We start from the raw sequence: 14,366 nt of genomic DNA on the forward strand, positions 1-14,366 counted from the left end.
TGATTCCCCAAATCTTTCTGTACATGTATATGGAACTGAGTCTCCACAGAGGGAATTCAGTTACTATATTTCTGAAAACATCAATAAAAGTCAGTATGTTCCATCAAGCACATGCCCTGAAGACATTCTAGGGAAGCTCCTATGTATGCTTCTCTTTCCTACTAGTTTTTCTCTATTTCCCACCACTAGTTTTTCCATAATTTCCTGACTATCTGCAACAATCCACACCCAAACAAAACTTTTTTTTTCAAGTCTGTCTCTCAAGACTTAATACTTCAGAGACAACATAGGGAGGAGATAAAACAGAAGCTTAGGTTCAAGGACTGTCTCTGCCTGTACTAGATTCTATGGCCTTAAGCAATTCATTTTCCTTACCTACATTTCAATTTTCTCTCCTAAATTCACAATCAGATGACATGCTTTGTAGAATTGCTGTGAGGATAAATGCAGATAGTGTATGATTAAGCTTTGCAGCCTGTGAACTTCAGCACAAATTTAAGTTACTATTATTCCCTAGAAGCACTGTAAGTTTCATTACAACTATGGATGATGCTGATTTAGCATTGAGGGGAAAAGAGTCTAAATGAAATTTAAGTGATGCCCAGAAGTATCATGTTGTACAGTGATCAGTCATCTGTTTATTAAAAATTTAGAAATTTCACAACAAAATTATAAAAATAAACCAAGGATTAGATTAAATGAGCTAATGTATATGAAATCACTATATAAACTATAAACCAGTACATACATGTAAAGTTTTTACTATTACACTTAGCTAGTAATTTTAAACTTCCAGATATATTTTCAGGGAGAAGGCATGAAGGAAATATGTAAACTTTACTGTACTTATTAACTACAAAAATGCCACTTTGATGTTTTTTAATTCAAATTTTAATGTTCATTAAACAATCTGGATGCAGTGGTTCAAATTACTCCCTAAAATACAAACTTAATCTTGAATACCATAAAAACTTCACACACATACCCAAAGGCAAAATGTAACCCTTTTTAATAAATTCATACTCAACATGTGTTTCAAAAATGTGCTATGGCAAGCTAGAATCAGGCTAACAGACCAGTAATAGTAAGGTAACTTACAGAGGAAATATAGTTGAACACTGCATAAAATATTTTAGAAACTAATGTAACATTTACTAGTGCAATAAAGGAATATTATTTTAGTGACAACACATATGCAAATATTCTTTCATGGTTTCAAATACTACCAGCTCACCTCAAATAGAATAACATTTCCACATTTTGTCTATAGCATTTTTATTTTTACTCACAGCTAATATTTTTATACTTTCTGTTCCTATTCATGAATCTGCTTAAACCACTATAATAAAATGAATGCAATTAAAGGAAATAATTCATTCAACAGATCTGTGGAAAGGCCTTCATCAGTCCACATTATACTACCTACTTCTCATTGGTCATCTAAATATTAATAGTTCCTGATCCATTCAATATTTCCATGAAAAATATTTTCTCATCAAGTTTTCTTCACCCTTATTTAGCTTCATTCCTTTGTTCATGCCTAAATGGTACTATATCAATGCTAGCATGACCCAAAGTATATAGTTCTCCTATGTTTAAAATCAAGAGTCTTCCTAACTGGACAGAAAACTTTAAACTATTGAGCTCCATGGCCCCTTCTTTGATGGACACTTTTACATTTTTTCCACTAATATAGAAAAAGATCTAAAAGTCTGAATTTCTTGAGTTGTATTTACATTTAAAAACTGAGAGCCCGCTTGGGGGAAAAAAAATGAAACAATACACAGAAGAGCAGTTATTCAATTCACTGGGGTTAAACTAAAAAGAAGAGGAAAAGATTTAGACTCTGGCAGAATGGAGATTATGTAAACATACAACCTCATGAAAAAGAATATGGCCCTAAAATAACAAAAATCTGTCAGTCTTCTAATATGACAAGGACCAATCCAAATCAAATGCAAGAAAGTGGCTATCCTACAGTACTTGTATCAATTAAGCTCTGGAACAGTTATTACCCTCTTCAGAGACCACAATGCTCAACATGTACCCATGATCAAAATGGCCATTCTTGCAGGACATGATCAGCCTCAAGACTACAGCATTCCATTTTTCAAACTGCAAGTGGAATGTCGATTAATTATTCCAATCATAGAGTAGAAACAATTCACAAAAATTTGATTTAGCACTATACTCATCAGTGTGTTTTAACTCAAAAGCCATGATTCCTCTGATGTCAACCCATGTTTATTTAACTTATAGTGAAAGTCGCTCAGTCGTGTCCAACTCTTTGCGACCCCATGGATCATACAGTCCATGAAATTCTCCAGGCCAGAATACTGGAGTGGGTAGCCTTTCCCTTCTCCAGGGGATTTTCCTATCCCAGGGATTGAACCCAGGTCTCCCACATTGCAGGTGGATTCTTTACCAGCTGAGCCACAAGGGAAGCCCCTATTAAATGGAAGATGGTTGTTTAGGGGTCCTAAGCACAGGAAACAAGGTTTAAGCCAACAACTGAACTCATGCAGTTTTCCAGGTTTTGATCTGCTAACAGCTATAATGAGTACTGCACCCATTAAATGGATAAATGTTTACATAGGCAATATAAGAATAAATTCAAACAAAATATACTAATTTAATTAAGTACTAACATGATCCAGTACACAACTGTTAGCTATGACATATAAGCTCAATGTCTTTGCTCATTTCAGATGTTTTCTATATGAAGCATTTAATTTCAGATTGAATCCAACCTTAGTATGTTTCTGGTCTATCTCTCCTTCCCACCAGTGAATATTTATAAAATGTGAACACAATTTAATAATAGAATAAGCAAGATAAATTTATACAGGTACCATTTCATACAGGTACATTCATATACAGGTACATTTCATAATGTACTACAAAGCCTAATTAATGTTATGTTAATTTTCCACAATTTTGAATTGTATACATCATTTACTGTTCCTTGCATTAATGTAGGTTAGCTGAGAGTCAACCATATAACAATAAAATTCTACCTAGTTAATCTGGAGATGAGATGAAGAATTTGGATAATTCTTAAGATCACTCCTCTCCCCTTGATAAGTAGCCTGGTACAGACTAATAGTAGGAACTTATTTAATATTTGTTGAAGTGAAGTGACAAATGGGTTGAATTGGAAATATATAATATATACATATTACATATACATACACAAACACACACATATATACACTATATATATTGTATGTATATATATGTGTGTGTTCAAATTGAATATTCTAATTGAGTTATAAAATGAGAGCAAAAATTTGTGTACTGTGCATAAAATGTACTATGCAGTAAATTTCTTTGTATGAATGAACTCCCCTTTTGTCTTCCTCAAGTGAAAACCCCGAGGGTACTCACAAACTTTTTTACAAAATACATTTAGAAATTTAGCAGATCATAGGCTATTTTCAAGGCAGAAAGCTTAATATTAACATTTAATTATATATGTTTATAATTTTCCAGAGTTATTTGTGTTTAAATGTAATACATGTAAGGGTCCATTTACTCTGAATAAACTAAAATCAATATTTTTTTCTCATCTTTGTTTTCATTTTTGGCACATATTGTATAGGACTACATGTAAAAGCATATCAAACTCTTAAACTTGAGCATCTATTTAAAATTAACATAAACGAAGGCAAGCTTTTTTACATGGGGGAAAAAATCCCATGTTTTTCTAATCCACAGTTACACATTCTATTATAAAAACTTGTGTCTCATAGAATAACTAATTTTATGAATTTTTAAGGACTCATACCCCTTGCAAAAATACTATATGTCAGAGAAAAGATACTAAAATGAATTAACTGCAGCCATTCTTATGAAAATATGTATTTTATTCCCAGTTCCTCTTGATGAGGATTTTATATAGTTATATCATAAGTAAAACATAAAACTAAAATATTTATATATTAATAACTATTTTTAGTTCTACCTTTCTGGTATAATTCTAAAGACTGAAAAAAAATCTAGTGTTACTGATATAGCACACAGGCAGATACAAGATATATAAGGATTATTCAACAATGGGTAAGGCAAAAATTTTTAATCTCAAAGATTTCACAATTTAACAAATATAAAAGGTGGGATATAGGCTTTATATACCCTAAGCTAAAGACAGCATGATTCCAGAATAAAAGCTTCATGAGAGAAGAGACTGTGGTGTTCACTCTCTTCACCTAGAACACTGCCTGGCACCACAGAATATACTGTATACACACACACACTCCATTACAACAAATCTAATCATGAGAGATCAAAATTATTGTGAAGATGTTTTTATTTATTTAAATTCTAGTAATTAAGTGGACAGAATAAGTTTTCCAAATGTCTACAGATTAAAGACAATATTTCAATAAAGATACTCACACTAGGGTCTAACTTATGTCCTCCAGAGAACTATTTCAGGTGAATTCCTCTTGAGATTTTGTAATTAAAATTCTTTGGATTGAATTCAAGGGGGAAACCGTATCATAAAGCATCCCACCATATTGTCTATAGTGTTATATAGAGCAAGCCCTCAGTGTCTGAATGTTTATTATCCTTTCAGAAGGATCAAGGCCTAACATACATATATAATCACATTTTATGGATGGTCACATTGCAATTTTTATACCATTTCTGTGAATTTGATGTGCATTAATATGGCATTAAACTCAACATTCTTAAAATAGGTACTGTGTAAATAGCACCTATGTATCCTACTGTCAAAAGCCAATAAGAGATAGTATAGTCTTATATGATAATTAAGTCTGAATTTTTTAAAATGTTTTTATTGCAATAAAACAAGGAGCCTCACAATTGATGTATAATGTAGATAATGCATTAACAAATGTGCTATGAAATAAATTTATCCAAATATTGTTTATGATGATATTACTATACTTCTTAAATAAGCAAGTAAGAGACAGACTTCTTCCAAAATAACTAAAAGCTCTGAATCATATTGCTGTAAGCTATAATGGTTATAACTGTTAATCCAATACACCTTTTATACAAACCCATAAACACATGAGTGGAAAAATAGCACAGATGTTCATCTCTAATGCAATTTCCATTCAATTTCCTAAGTGCGGTCCCTGTGTGCAAACTAGCTTAACGTTATGTTTAGCTTGCAAATTCTTTAAATAAATAATGAATGCAATAAAACTAGGAGATCAATGGCAAGCTGAGAAATCATAAAAAAAAAAGCCCTTTGTATTCAGGCTGTTGCCCATTTCAAACTTTAATCTGGAGACAGATCAATATTACTTTTTTCTTTTTAACATCACATAAATAGCAGATAGACAAAATGTAGACTAAATGCTGTCACCAGCTAGCAGTTGCCAGCAATCTGATAAGATCATTGGACACAATTACAATTGAATGTTTTATACCTTAACATACATACTACATTATACACTATTAAGCAACTTGTTTAAAAATAAAAAGGTTATTTAGCAATAAAAATACAATGGTTCATTATTTTTTAAGCTTTCCTGTACTACATATTTTTTCCAGCAGTATAATTACAAAGTTTTCACCATGATTTGATCTAATAAACTAAATAATTGTAATGAGTTAGAATAGTACCCGCATATGAGTAGTTTCAACCTCAGGGGTCTTAGATGAAAGGAAATATTACTCTTCAAAATTAATTACACCTGAAAAAGTTAAGCTATTCCTTTAAATGGGGGTGAGGGGGGGGAACACCTCATGCAAATTTGTATTGCAATTGGATGGGTCCTGAGATTATTCAAGAAAAAAATAAATCACTATACTTAAGTATTCCTCTTTCTATTCACAAACTATAGATAGAATGGAGGAAAACCCTCTTTTTACCAACTCATTTTTCATAAACACTGTTTGAAAAGATATCAAAAGTCAACTGGTTTAGTGCTGATATCAAGTAGTATACATCTAAATAGTTGAATCATTTTATAGTAGTATTAGAACATCTCCTATGGGTTTTCACTAAAAGAAAATATCAAGAAGTCATACTTTCTTTACAGATATATTTCATTTAAACATTTTAATTTCATATAATAGATTTGTATAGCTTTATATGTATACTTGTGAAAATTTTATGGCATGATTACAAATGGTTTTATAATGGAATTAAATTTTTAGGATTAGTGTCCTTTTATTATTGTACATTTTATGTAACTACTTAGTTTTTTTTAAGCACAGTAATTTGTGCAAAGAATTCTAATGAGAAGAATAAATGTGTATGTGTACATGACTGTATTCATTAAAAAAGTGTGAATTAGTTGCCTAAATGTATATGATATCAGGCTTACTAAAATTTTACTATAAATATTACTGAAGTTAAAGATAACGCCTCAGAAATTATTATTGCAAATCCAAGGTTTTGTTTTATGTAACAAATTTAGTTTTATTTTAGGGATATCATTATAGGTAGTGATAAATGTATCCATTTGCTGTTTAGTTATGTTATATTTAATTTTGCATAAATCAATGTATATCACATCTTACATTCACATTCTTGTTATAATAATTTTACCAATTCTAATATATAAATTTATCTTTAAAGAAGGATGTGGCAAGACCTCACAATGAAGACATTCCCACAGTTTAAGCAAAATATGGAAAAAAAAAAGCTAACTCTTGTCCATAACTTATTCAACTTACTTATAAACTTCTTTTTAAATCATACTGCAAATCATAACATGTATCCTAAGCTTCCAAGATTAGTCTAACACTGCAGATAAAAGTGTCCTGAAGAATTTGAGACCTCAACTGTATCAGTTAACAGTTTCCTGTTTTCCTATTCTAATAAAGCTAACAGTAAAAATGTGATGAAAGAATACTGTAAAGGCCTGCAAAGAGAACTACCTGAGAGTTGATTTTTAAAAATATACATTCTTCAGAAAGTTGAAGAAGAAAAAAAATTGAATATCCTTTCTAAAATCTGTATTTTCAAACATCAGAGATTAACTTTAAAAGTTATAACACTGACAACATTAAACTCAAAATATTTCACAACAATTAACACAATTGTTTCTCTACAAAAACTAAGGCAATGATGCCATGGATGAAATGAAATAAAACATGATAGTGATGATACTAAATGCAGGTAGGTAACAAAGTTCACTAGAGTTATACAAAGTACCTTTTGGTGTGCATATGTGTTTCTATAGTTTAAGAAAATAAATTATAAAAGTAGCATTTATTGTTATTGAATGATTTTTAATTTACAATTACCCAAAATATAAACAGCTGCGATATACTAAAATAAAATAAACTTTTCTAAGATTTTCAGCACTGTGAAGTGAGGAAATAATGAATACACAATGGACAAGCTGTCTCCTTACTACTAAAAAGAAATATTAAATCCTGAAGGAGTTCTAAATCCCTTGGTAAGAGTATGTTGCAGCTGCATTAAGCCAACAAGAAGCTTATTAGTAAGGATTTAAAAACTAACACCCTTCTGTAATCAATTTGGATACAGCATTATTCTATTTATAGTGACACTTTCAATGTGTCCCAATCATATATTACTTATTCTCATTTTTCCTACCATGATTAAATATTAATGTGGAGGCACTATTTACTAAGCAGCTACCCTATATTTAGGTTTTAAGATATTGATTTCCACCATTTTGGAAGAGTTAATATAGCATGAAAATTAAGAATCTTTCCCATGAAGAAACTTATGATTGGTTTGATATTTTTTTCTGATTCCTAAACAAAATAAAATAAATTTAGTTGGTCTAAAGTAGAAAATGGAAAAAGGGATGCCGCCACTTTAAAAGCTTCGATCTCTTTGACATTGCTGGCAGTGTATGGGAACATTAATGCATCTGTCATGATAACAAGCTAAGAATAACATCTAGACATCAAACCGAGCAGAGAATCCATCTGAAGTGATTCATTCAGATCTGTCTCATTGATTTATTAAACACAAGGCAACATCTGCAGCCTCACAGAGCTGCTTGGTGAAATTAATGCAAGATCAATTCAAATGGAAAAAAGTGTAAAGGAGATAAATCAAAACACAATTTGCATGCAGTTCCACAATCAGGCTTATTGGGTGCAAATGCTCAATTTCCCTTCCAAAGCAAATGTGTTTAAATGTTGTTTTTTCTTTTTAGAATTGTGTGATCTGAAGTGACAGTGAAGAGTTTTGCAGGTTGAGATGGTGAAAGGGAAGAAAAGGAAGAAAAAAATGCTACCAAAGACCTTTTGAATATGCAACAAGAATATCATTAATACCTAATTGTTTTTCTTTGGGGAGAAAGGTTTGGTGTTCTTCCTCTGAAAACATGATATTTTCAGTTTTTGTCAATTAGGGCAGTTTTAATGTATATCTGAAATGTATAGAGTGGATAAATCTAAATCATTTGTTTCTTGAAATGCATCAGATAAAGCACCACTGTAGACATAGGTTACCAACTGAAATATAATGTATTACGATTAGGGTTTCTCACAATTACATTTGCCTGCTGGAGGCACTTTTAAAAAATCTAGAGATTTCATTAAGACAAAATAAGTTTACTTAATAAAGCATCAAACAATTCAGACTTGCTATTTTATACAAGTATTAGAGGATTCCTGTATGAAACCATCTAAACATTAATGTCTGAAGACCATCACTTCCTAATGACTTATTAGCGTTCATGTACTATACACTGAGGTTAAAATCATACATAAATATCCAAAGATATTCTCTATCATATCATGTATCATTTCTTTAATGTAATATCCATTACCTAATAATGAGTTTTGGGGCAAATATGAAATCCAGCAAAAGTATTAGATAAACACAAAAGTTGTTATTTATGCAGAAGTTAAAATGAATGTACACGTGGAAGTTCTGTGGACTGGCACATGAGTAGATGGCGTTAATTATAATATTGACATCATTCTCTAATAAAAGACAGTGCATTGTTGACTATGTGACTGCTTTTAACAGACATGACTACCCCCTCATTATCCCATGAATTAAAATGTCTGCATTTATTGCCTAAATAATTGCTAAAACCTTTTTATCATTTCTGAAAATGTAAGTCATACAAAATATTAGCCCAGGAAAGTGATACAAGTTCTTAAAAAATTTGATTTTGCTTAACTTTACAATGAATGAAAACATATATTTTCAAAGTTGTTATGCTTTGTGGATTATGAACTATATTCATCAAGTGTGAATACAAAGCTAAACTCATTGAATGTTTTAAATAATATCTGTAGTATTTGAAAGTAGTAGTTTTAAATTGTTGTAAAAGTCATTATAAGTCACATAAAGTTATTCTAAAATGGAAGCCCATTTATGTTCTGTTCACACAGTCAGAATAACAATAAACCATGACTGGAACATTTAAATTTTTAATTAAAAAACTGAATTATATTAATTTGAATATATGTTGAATCATGTCTCCAAATGCATTAAAATATTTTCTTAGTCATACATTGTGGTCTAGGCATCCATTTAACTATATGTAAATGACTGGATAACATTTAATCAGTTGGCCCTCAAATGAAATTAAATCCTGATTATGAAATTTGACAATGTTACTTTTATATAGATAGGTAGATAAAGAGAGATAACACTAAAATGTTTTGGTTGACTTTTCACATTTACTAAATAACAATTTTTAATTTAATAGTTTACTGCTACATTAAACTTTGAAGAATTCAGTAAGGAAAATCCATTGCATAAAATGAGATATTTTAGACATTTGCTTTCTGAATCTGCCTGGACTCTATAATATTAACACTCTAAGTTCTCTTGGACAAGAAATGGAAAATAAATACAGTGCTTTATCTGCAAAAAACAAAGATCTAAAACAAGATAACAAGTTTTCCTATTTGGTTTGAGTCTTTTTAATCATCATTTTCTTAATAACCCTCAAAATAATCTTCTTTACAATTAATTTATGAAGCTAAGGGGCATCAAGGAAAAAGACTTGGATAGCCATTTTCAACTGCAGCAATGTAAAGCCTGACATTTAATAGAACAATGAATAGTCAAGAGTTTCAGTCTTTCTATTCTCTAGTAGCTGAGGCAGGTATTACTTTCCAACTTCTTTTCTTGGAAGAGAACTTTGAATATTTTAATAATTATTTAATAAAAGTAGTTAATATAAGGCACTGATTGAGCTACTTTTGTGACTTTCAGTACTGTCAAAGAAACAATTATGTAAGTATTTTACTCATTCATTTTCAGTGGCAACACCTCAAGGTCTCTGAAAATGACCAGTTTTAAAGTGGTCTATTTTGTGTGTTCTGGAATAGTGTAGGAAGCATTCCAAATTAAAATATCCTATATCAGGCCTTGTATCCTTCCCTAGTTATCTGACAAAGAAAAGCAGAAATGTTTATTATGTAGGAAAAGAAAATTGCCAACAACACCATTACAGACAGGCCTTCCATTCAACAATACAGTATGGAAATTGATCCATTAGGAGATGAAGGTGAATCACTTTTCTCAAATAAGAACAGTAGTATGTAGGTGTTTCCACTCATTGAACATAGACTTCTTCCTTGCACTTATCCCCCCTTTTAGCTTAAAGTGCTAGGAAATCATGAGTCCTAAATGACAATTCTCTTTAGCCAAGTCTCCACTGGCATATTGCTCATCTTCTTTGGGCATCTCTGTAAGCTCCTCTGATCCATCTTTCACTCCATCTTATGGCATCATTCTGCTCATATCCTATATCTCTTTTCTCTTACTGTCTCCATCTCATGTATTTTATTTTGTCTCTCTTGGGCCTCATTTCTATTTACATCCTTCACCTTTCTTTTCACTGAATAGAAAAGTCATGGAAGTAATGTTTACTTAAATACTAATTTCACAGATGGGAGGAATGATTTAAGGTACACACATCTGTAAATAATGTTACCTCAAGTCATAAGGTATCCATTATAAGTATTATCATATTTTGTAATTTTTAAACTATATGATTATGAGGACAAAATGTGGTAATGTTAATTATATTTTTTCCAGAAATTGTGAGGATTTCTTTACTGTCTAGAAATTGCAACATAGGGGTTTCTAGTAGTTTTCCTCATCTTTATTTATAGATTGAATTCATAGAATATATTTCATAAATTTTTTCAACTACATATTGCAACAATTGTAACATAATTATAGAAAATGTGTGTAATAAATAAAATACTCATAAAGAAAAACTGCAGGAGGAAGCACATGCATATTTCAGATATGTTTCCTCTTATATTTTTAATATTTATCTATCACTTTTACATGTGCACATACACAAAAGCAATCTAAGCCCTCAAAAAAGTTGGCATTGTAAAGGCTTGATAAGGAATAAATAAAACATAACTGAATAGAAATAATAACCTAAAACACATCATATAACAGGGTTCAAAAATAGCATAAGAACACTTGACTCTGGATATAGGGAAATTTATTATTTTTCCCTTTAGTAAGTAGCTCTAATAAAAATTAAAGTTTCTATTTACAGAGGGAAGCATCAAAATCACATTAAAGTGTTAATCTATTTATTTTTTAATGAAAATTATAGATTTTGCTCAAGGGTATGTAAATTATTTATTAAAGAAAGTAGAATTTCCTGTGTGTAATAATTGTTCATTTCTCTTTAAGAGTGGACATTTGCAAGAGAAACCAGGAAAGGGAGAAAGGAGGAGGACAGAAGATAGGTTTTCAGGTCAATTGTTCAAGTCTTTTCAAATGACAACAAATAAACTAGATGACCCTCATCTGAAGTCCCTGGTAATCCTCTGAGTTTGGGTATTAGTAGAGTGCTTTGTGGCCAAAATAAAATATCCTTTCTACTCTTAAAACCTATAATTGCTTTTTTTTATTGAGGGAACAGGTATCCTTTGTGTTTTAAGGCCATCTATCTTCCTTAAAAAAATGTGATCTAATAAGCCAGGTTTTTAAGCCCCAGATATAATTCAGGTAAGAGTTCTTATATAAATAGGTTTCTGCTTAATTGCTAGAACACAGGAGAACACTGCTCAAAGAGAAAAAAAGAAAAACAAAAGGTCCCCTTGTAAGTTCTGTAGCATTATCTTATTGTAGCAGTCAGCAACAGTTTGTCTACAAGTTGTCAGTATACTTTGACTATACATAGTAGTTTGGATTTTACAGCAGATGTGTCAACTGGGTTAGTTTTGGTTCATAAACCCAGGGATCTTATGATTTAAAGTTGCACTGTGAGAAAATCTACCTCCGCAGATGTTTTCTGCAAAATGATAAACAGTAGTGCTGTTTCACAACAAAAACCTTTGCCCCCTTTAGCTTGGTGATGGTGATTTGGTTTGTATGCTAATCACATCTACCAAATGTGTACTTTCCTAACAGATATTACTATACTAGAGATGGAATAAATACTAGGAAAACTAATTTAAAAGTCTTTAAAAAGTTAAATAATCTTGAATATAGTTTACTTTCTTAAAACTCAAACATTGAATAAAATTTGCTTATGGACATATGCAAATAAATATTTGTTCTACAATGTACTTCTAGGCTGTGTTACGAAGGAGGTGCATTTACAACCAGAGAAGCTGACCATCATCATTTAGGGAATCCTCTCTTTGGGGGAATGGGATCCTTCCAACTGTTTGCCTGAGGGAAGAGCTGAAAGCATCCTCTCTAGAAAACCTGCCAACTTTTATTGCAATCCCCACCCGGCCCCGGCCCCACTGTTCATGCCCCACATTGCCCTCTGTAGATGACCCAAAGGGTTGATCCCAGGAAAGTGGCACTTGCCATCGTTCTTTAAAAAAAAAAAAAAAAAAAAGGCTCCATCGACTTTCCTGTATCGTGTACGGGGAAGCTTTGCGCAGCAGGCATGAGCACTCATCTTCATAAGCTTGTTCTGGCTCCCTCTCACAGACAGACACACACACCAGCACCACCACCACTACCACCATCACACACCAACGCATTCTCACAACAAACATACAGGATGGGGAACGAATCATCCTCTGGGATGGATTCTAGACTTCCGACCCTCTGCATCCCCCAAATGCTGTGCTCTGGATTGCTAGCTTAGGATCACAGTTTACAGCTCAGCCAGCCCTCTCCTCCGGAAAGCCCTTGGTGTCCGTGTTCAGGAGAAAAATCTATCCGACCCGTATGGCCACAAATGAGCAGGAAAGAAAACCAAATAGAGAAATTAACAAATAATCACAAGCAGCCAGAAAACCAAGCAAGATAAGGGCGAAAGGCTGGAAACTTTCAGTACAGGACCGCAAACTGAAGTTTGTGCGAGACTTTCTTAGACCCAAGCTCTGCCCCTGAGCTCGGACTAGAAGGGACAGGCAATTAATGAGTCTTTCCGGTCCCCTTTTTCCCACCGACTTAGAGCCTGAAGAGTAGAGCAAGCTAGTTAAAACTCACTCTACAAAGTTGGAAGAGGATGAGACATGCACAAGAGGGCGAAGGGGGAAGAGAGAGCTAAGAAACGAGAATCTCACCTGGCATTGGTGCAATCGGTGAACAAAGTTTCGAAGTCTTTCCTGGTGATGAGTTTGCAGCGGTTGACCCCGGGCTGGATGGCCCCCAGCCCGCGGAGGATCCGGACCTGCTCAACAGTACACACCACCGGGGATATGTCCAGTCTCTTCAGCTTGGTGTACACCGTATGCAACCCTCCCACCAGGTGTTTGAGGAAGAGATCAAAGACTTGTGGCAGGCAAATCAGTTCCTGGCCGTCCATCAGGAAGGAAGCCACCTTTACCCCATGCATGTCGACCATCCGGCACTCGGTGTTGGTATTGCTACTGCCTGCGCTGGTACTACCGACCCCTCCACCCCCGGCGCTGCAGCCGTGGTTACTGGCCATGAAACTGTTGATCATACTGGGGGTGAGACGAGAAGGCTCTCCAGGAGTCGAGTACAGGGGTTCCGCCCGAAACAAGCCCCCGGGGACGCCTGCGCCGCTGGAAGTTGCAGAGATTACCGGAGGTGCGGAGACAGCCATGGTCATTCAGTCTCAAATCGTTGGTCTTCAGGCCTTTGCTTTCTCGCCCTGTCTCCTCTAGGTCCCCTCCTACCCGCTCCCTCACTCTCTCACTCTCTCTGGCTCGCTCGCGCTCGCTCCGAACTGTTTGCAAGTCTACGGTAGCGGAGCTAACGCTAAGCTCTAGCCCACTCACCACCCAGCAAACAGTGAGCTGCCTGGACCTGCGGCGGCCCGAAACCCCACCCCCACCACACCCCCTCCCGAGACTGGCAGCGCCCCCCAGCCAATGGGTCCCAACCCCTAGGCTCCCGAGCGCGCCGAATGGCTGCCGCCCGTGAGTAGGTGGAGACTCCCTGGCCAGCCTCCTGACTACCTGAGGCAGTTAGGGGCCAGCGAGTAAATGAGGATGGACCCGGAGAAGGGGGCAGTGTAGTTCTTCAG

The 14,366-nt window shown here is 33.9% G+C and overlaps 1 protein-coding gene across 1 annotated transcript in view; it reads right to left on the bottom strand.

Annotated features, from left to right (window-relative positions):
* The window catches only part of DACH2 (dachshund family transcription factor 2), a 750,043-nt gene extending 735,945 nt beyond the window's left edge, over positions 1 to 14,098 (bottom strand). Inside the window, exon 1 of the mRNA XM_043459522.1 lies at positions 13,438 to 14,098. Coding sequence (XP_043315457.1) covers positions 13,438 to 13,949 — 512 coding nt within the window. The 5' untranslated portion in view covers positions 13,950 to 14,098. The remainder of the gene's footprint in view (positions 1 to 13,437) is intronic.
* Positions 14,099 to 14,366: the final 268 nt, after the last annotated feature.

This window comes from Cervus canadensis, chromosome X (genome assembly GCF_019320065.1).
Source record: "Cervus canadensis isolate Bull #8, Minnesota chromosome X, ASM1932006v1, whole genome shotgun sequence".
NCBI lineage: Eukaryota > Metazoa > Chordata > Mammalia > Artiodactyla > Cervidae > Cervus > Cervus canadensis.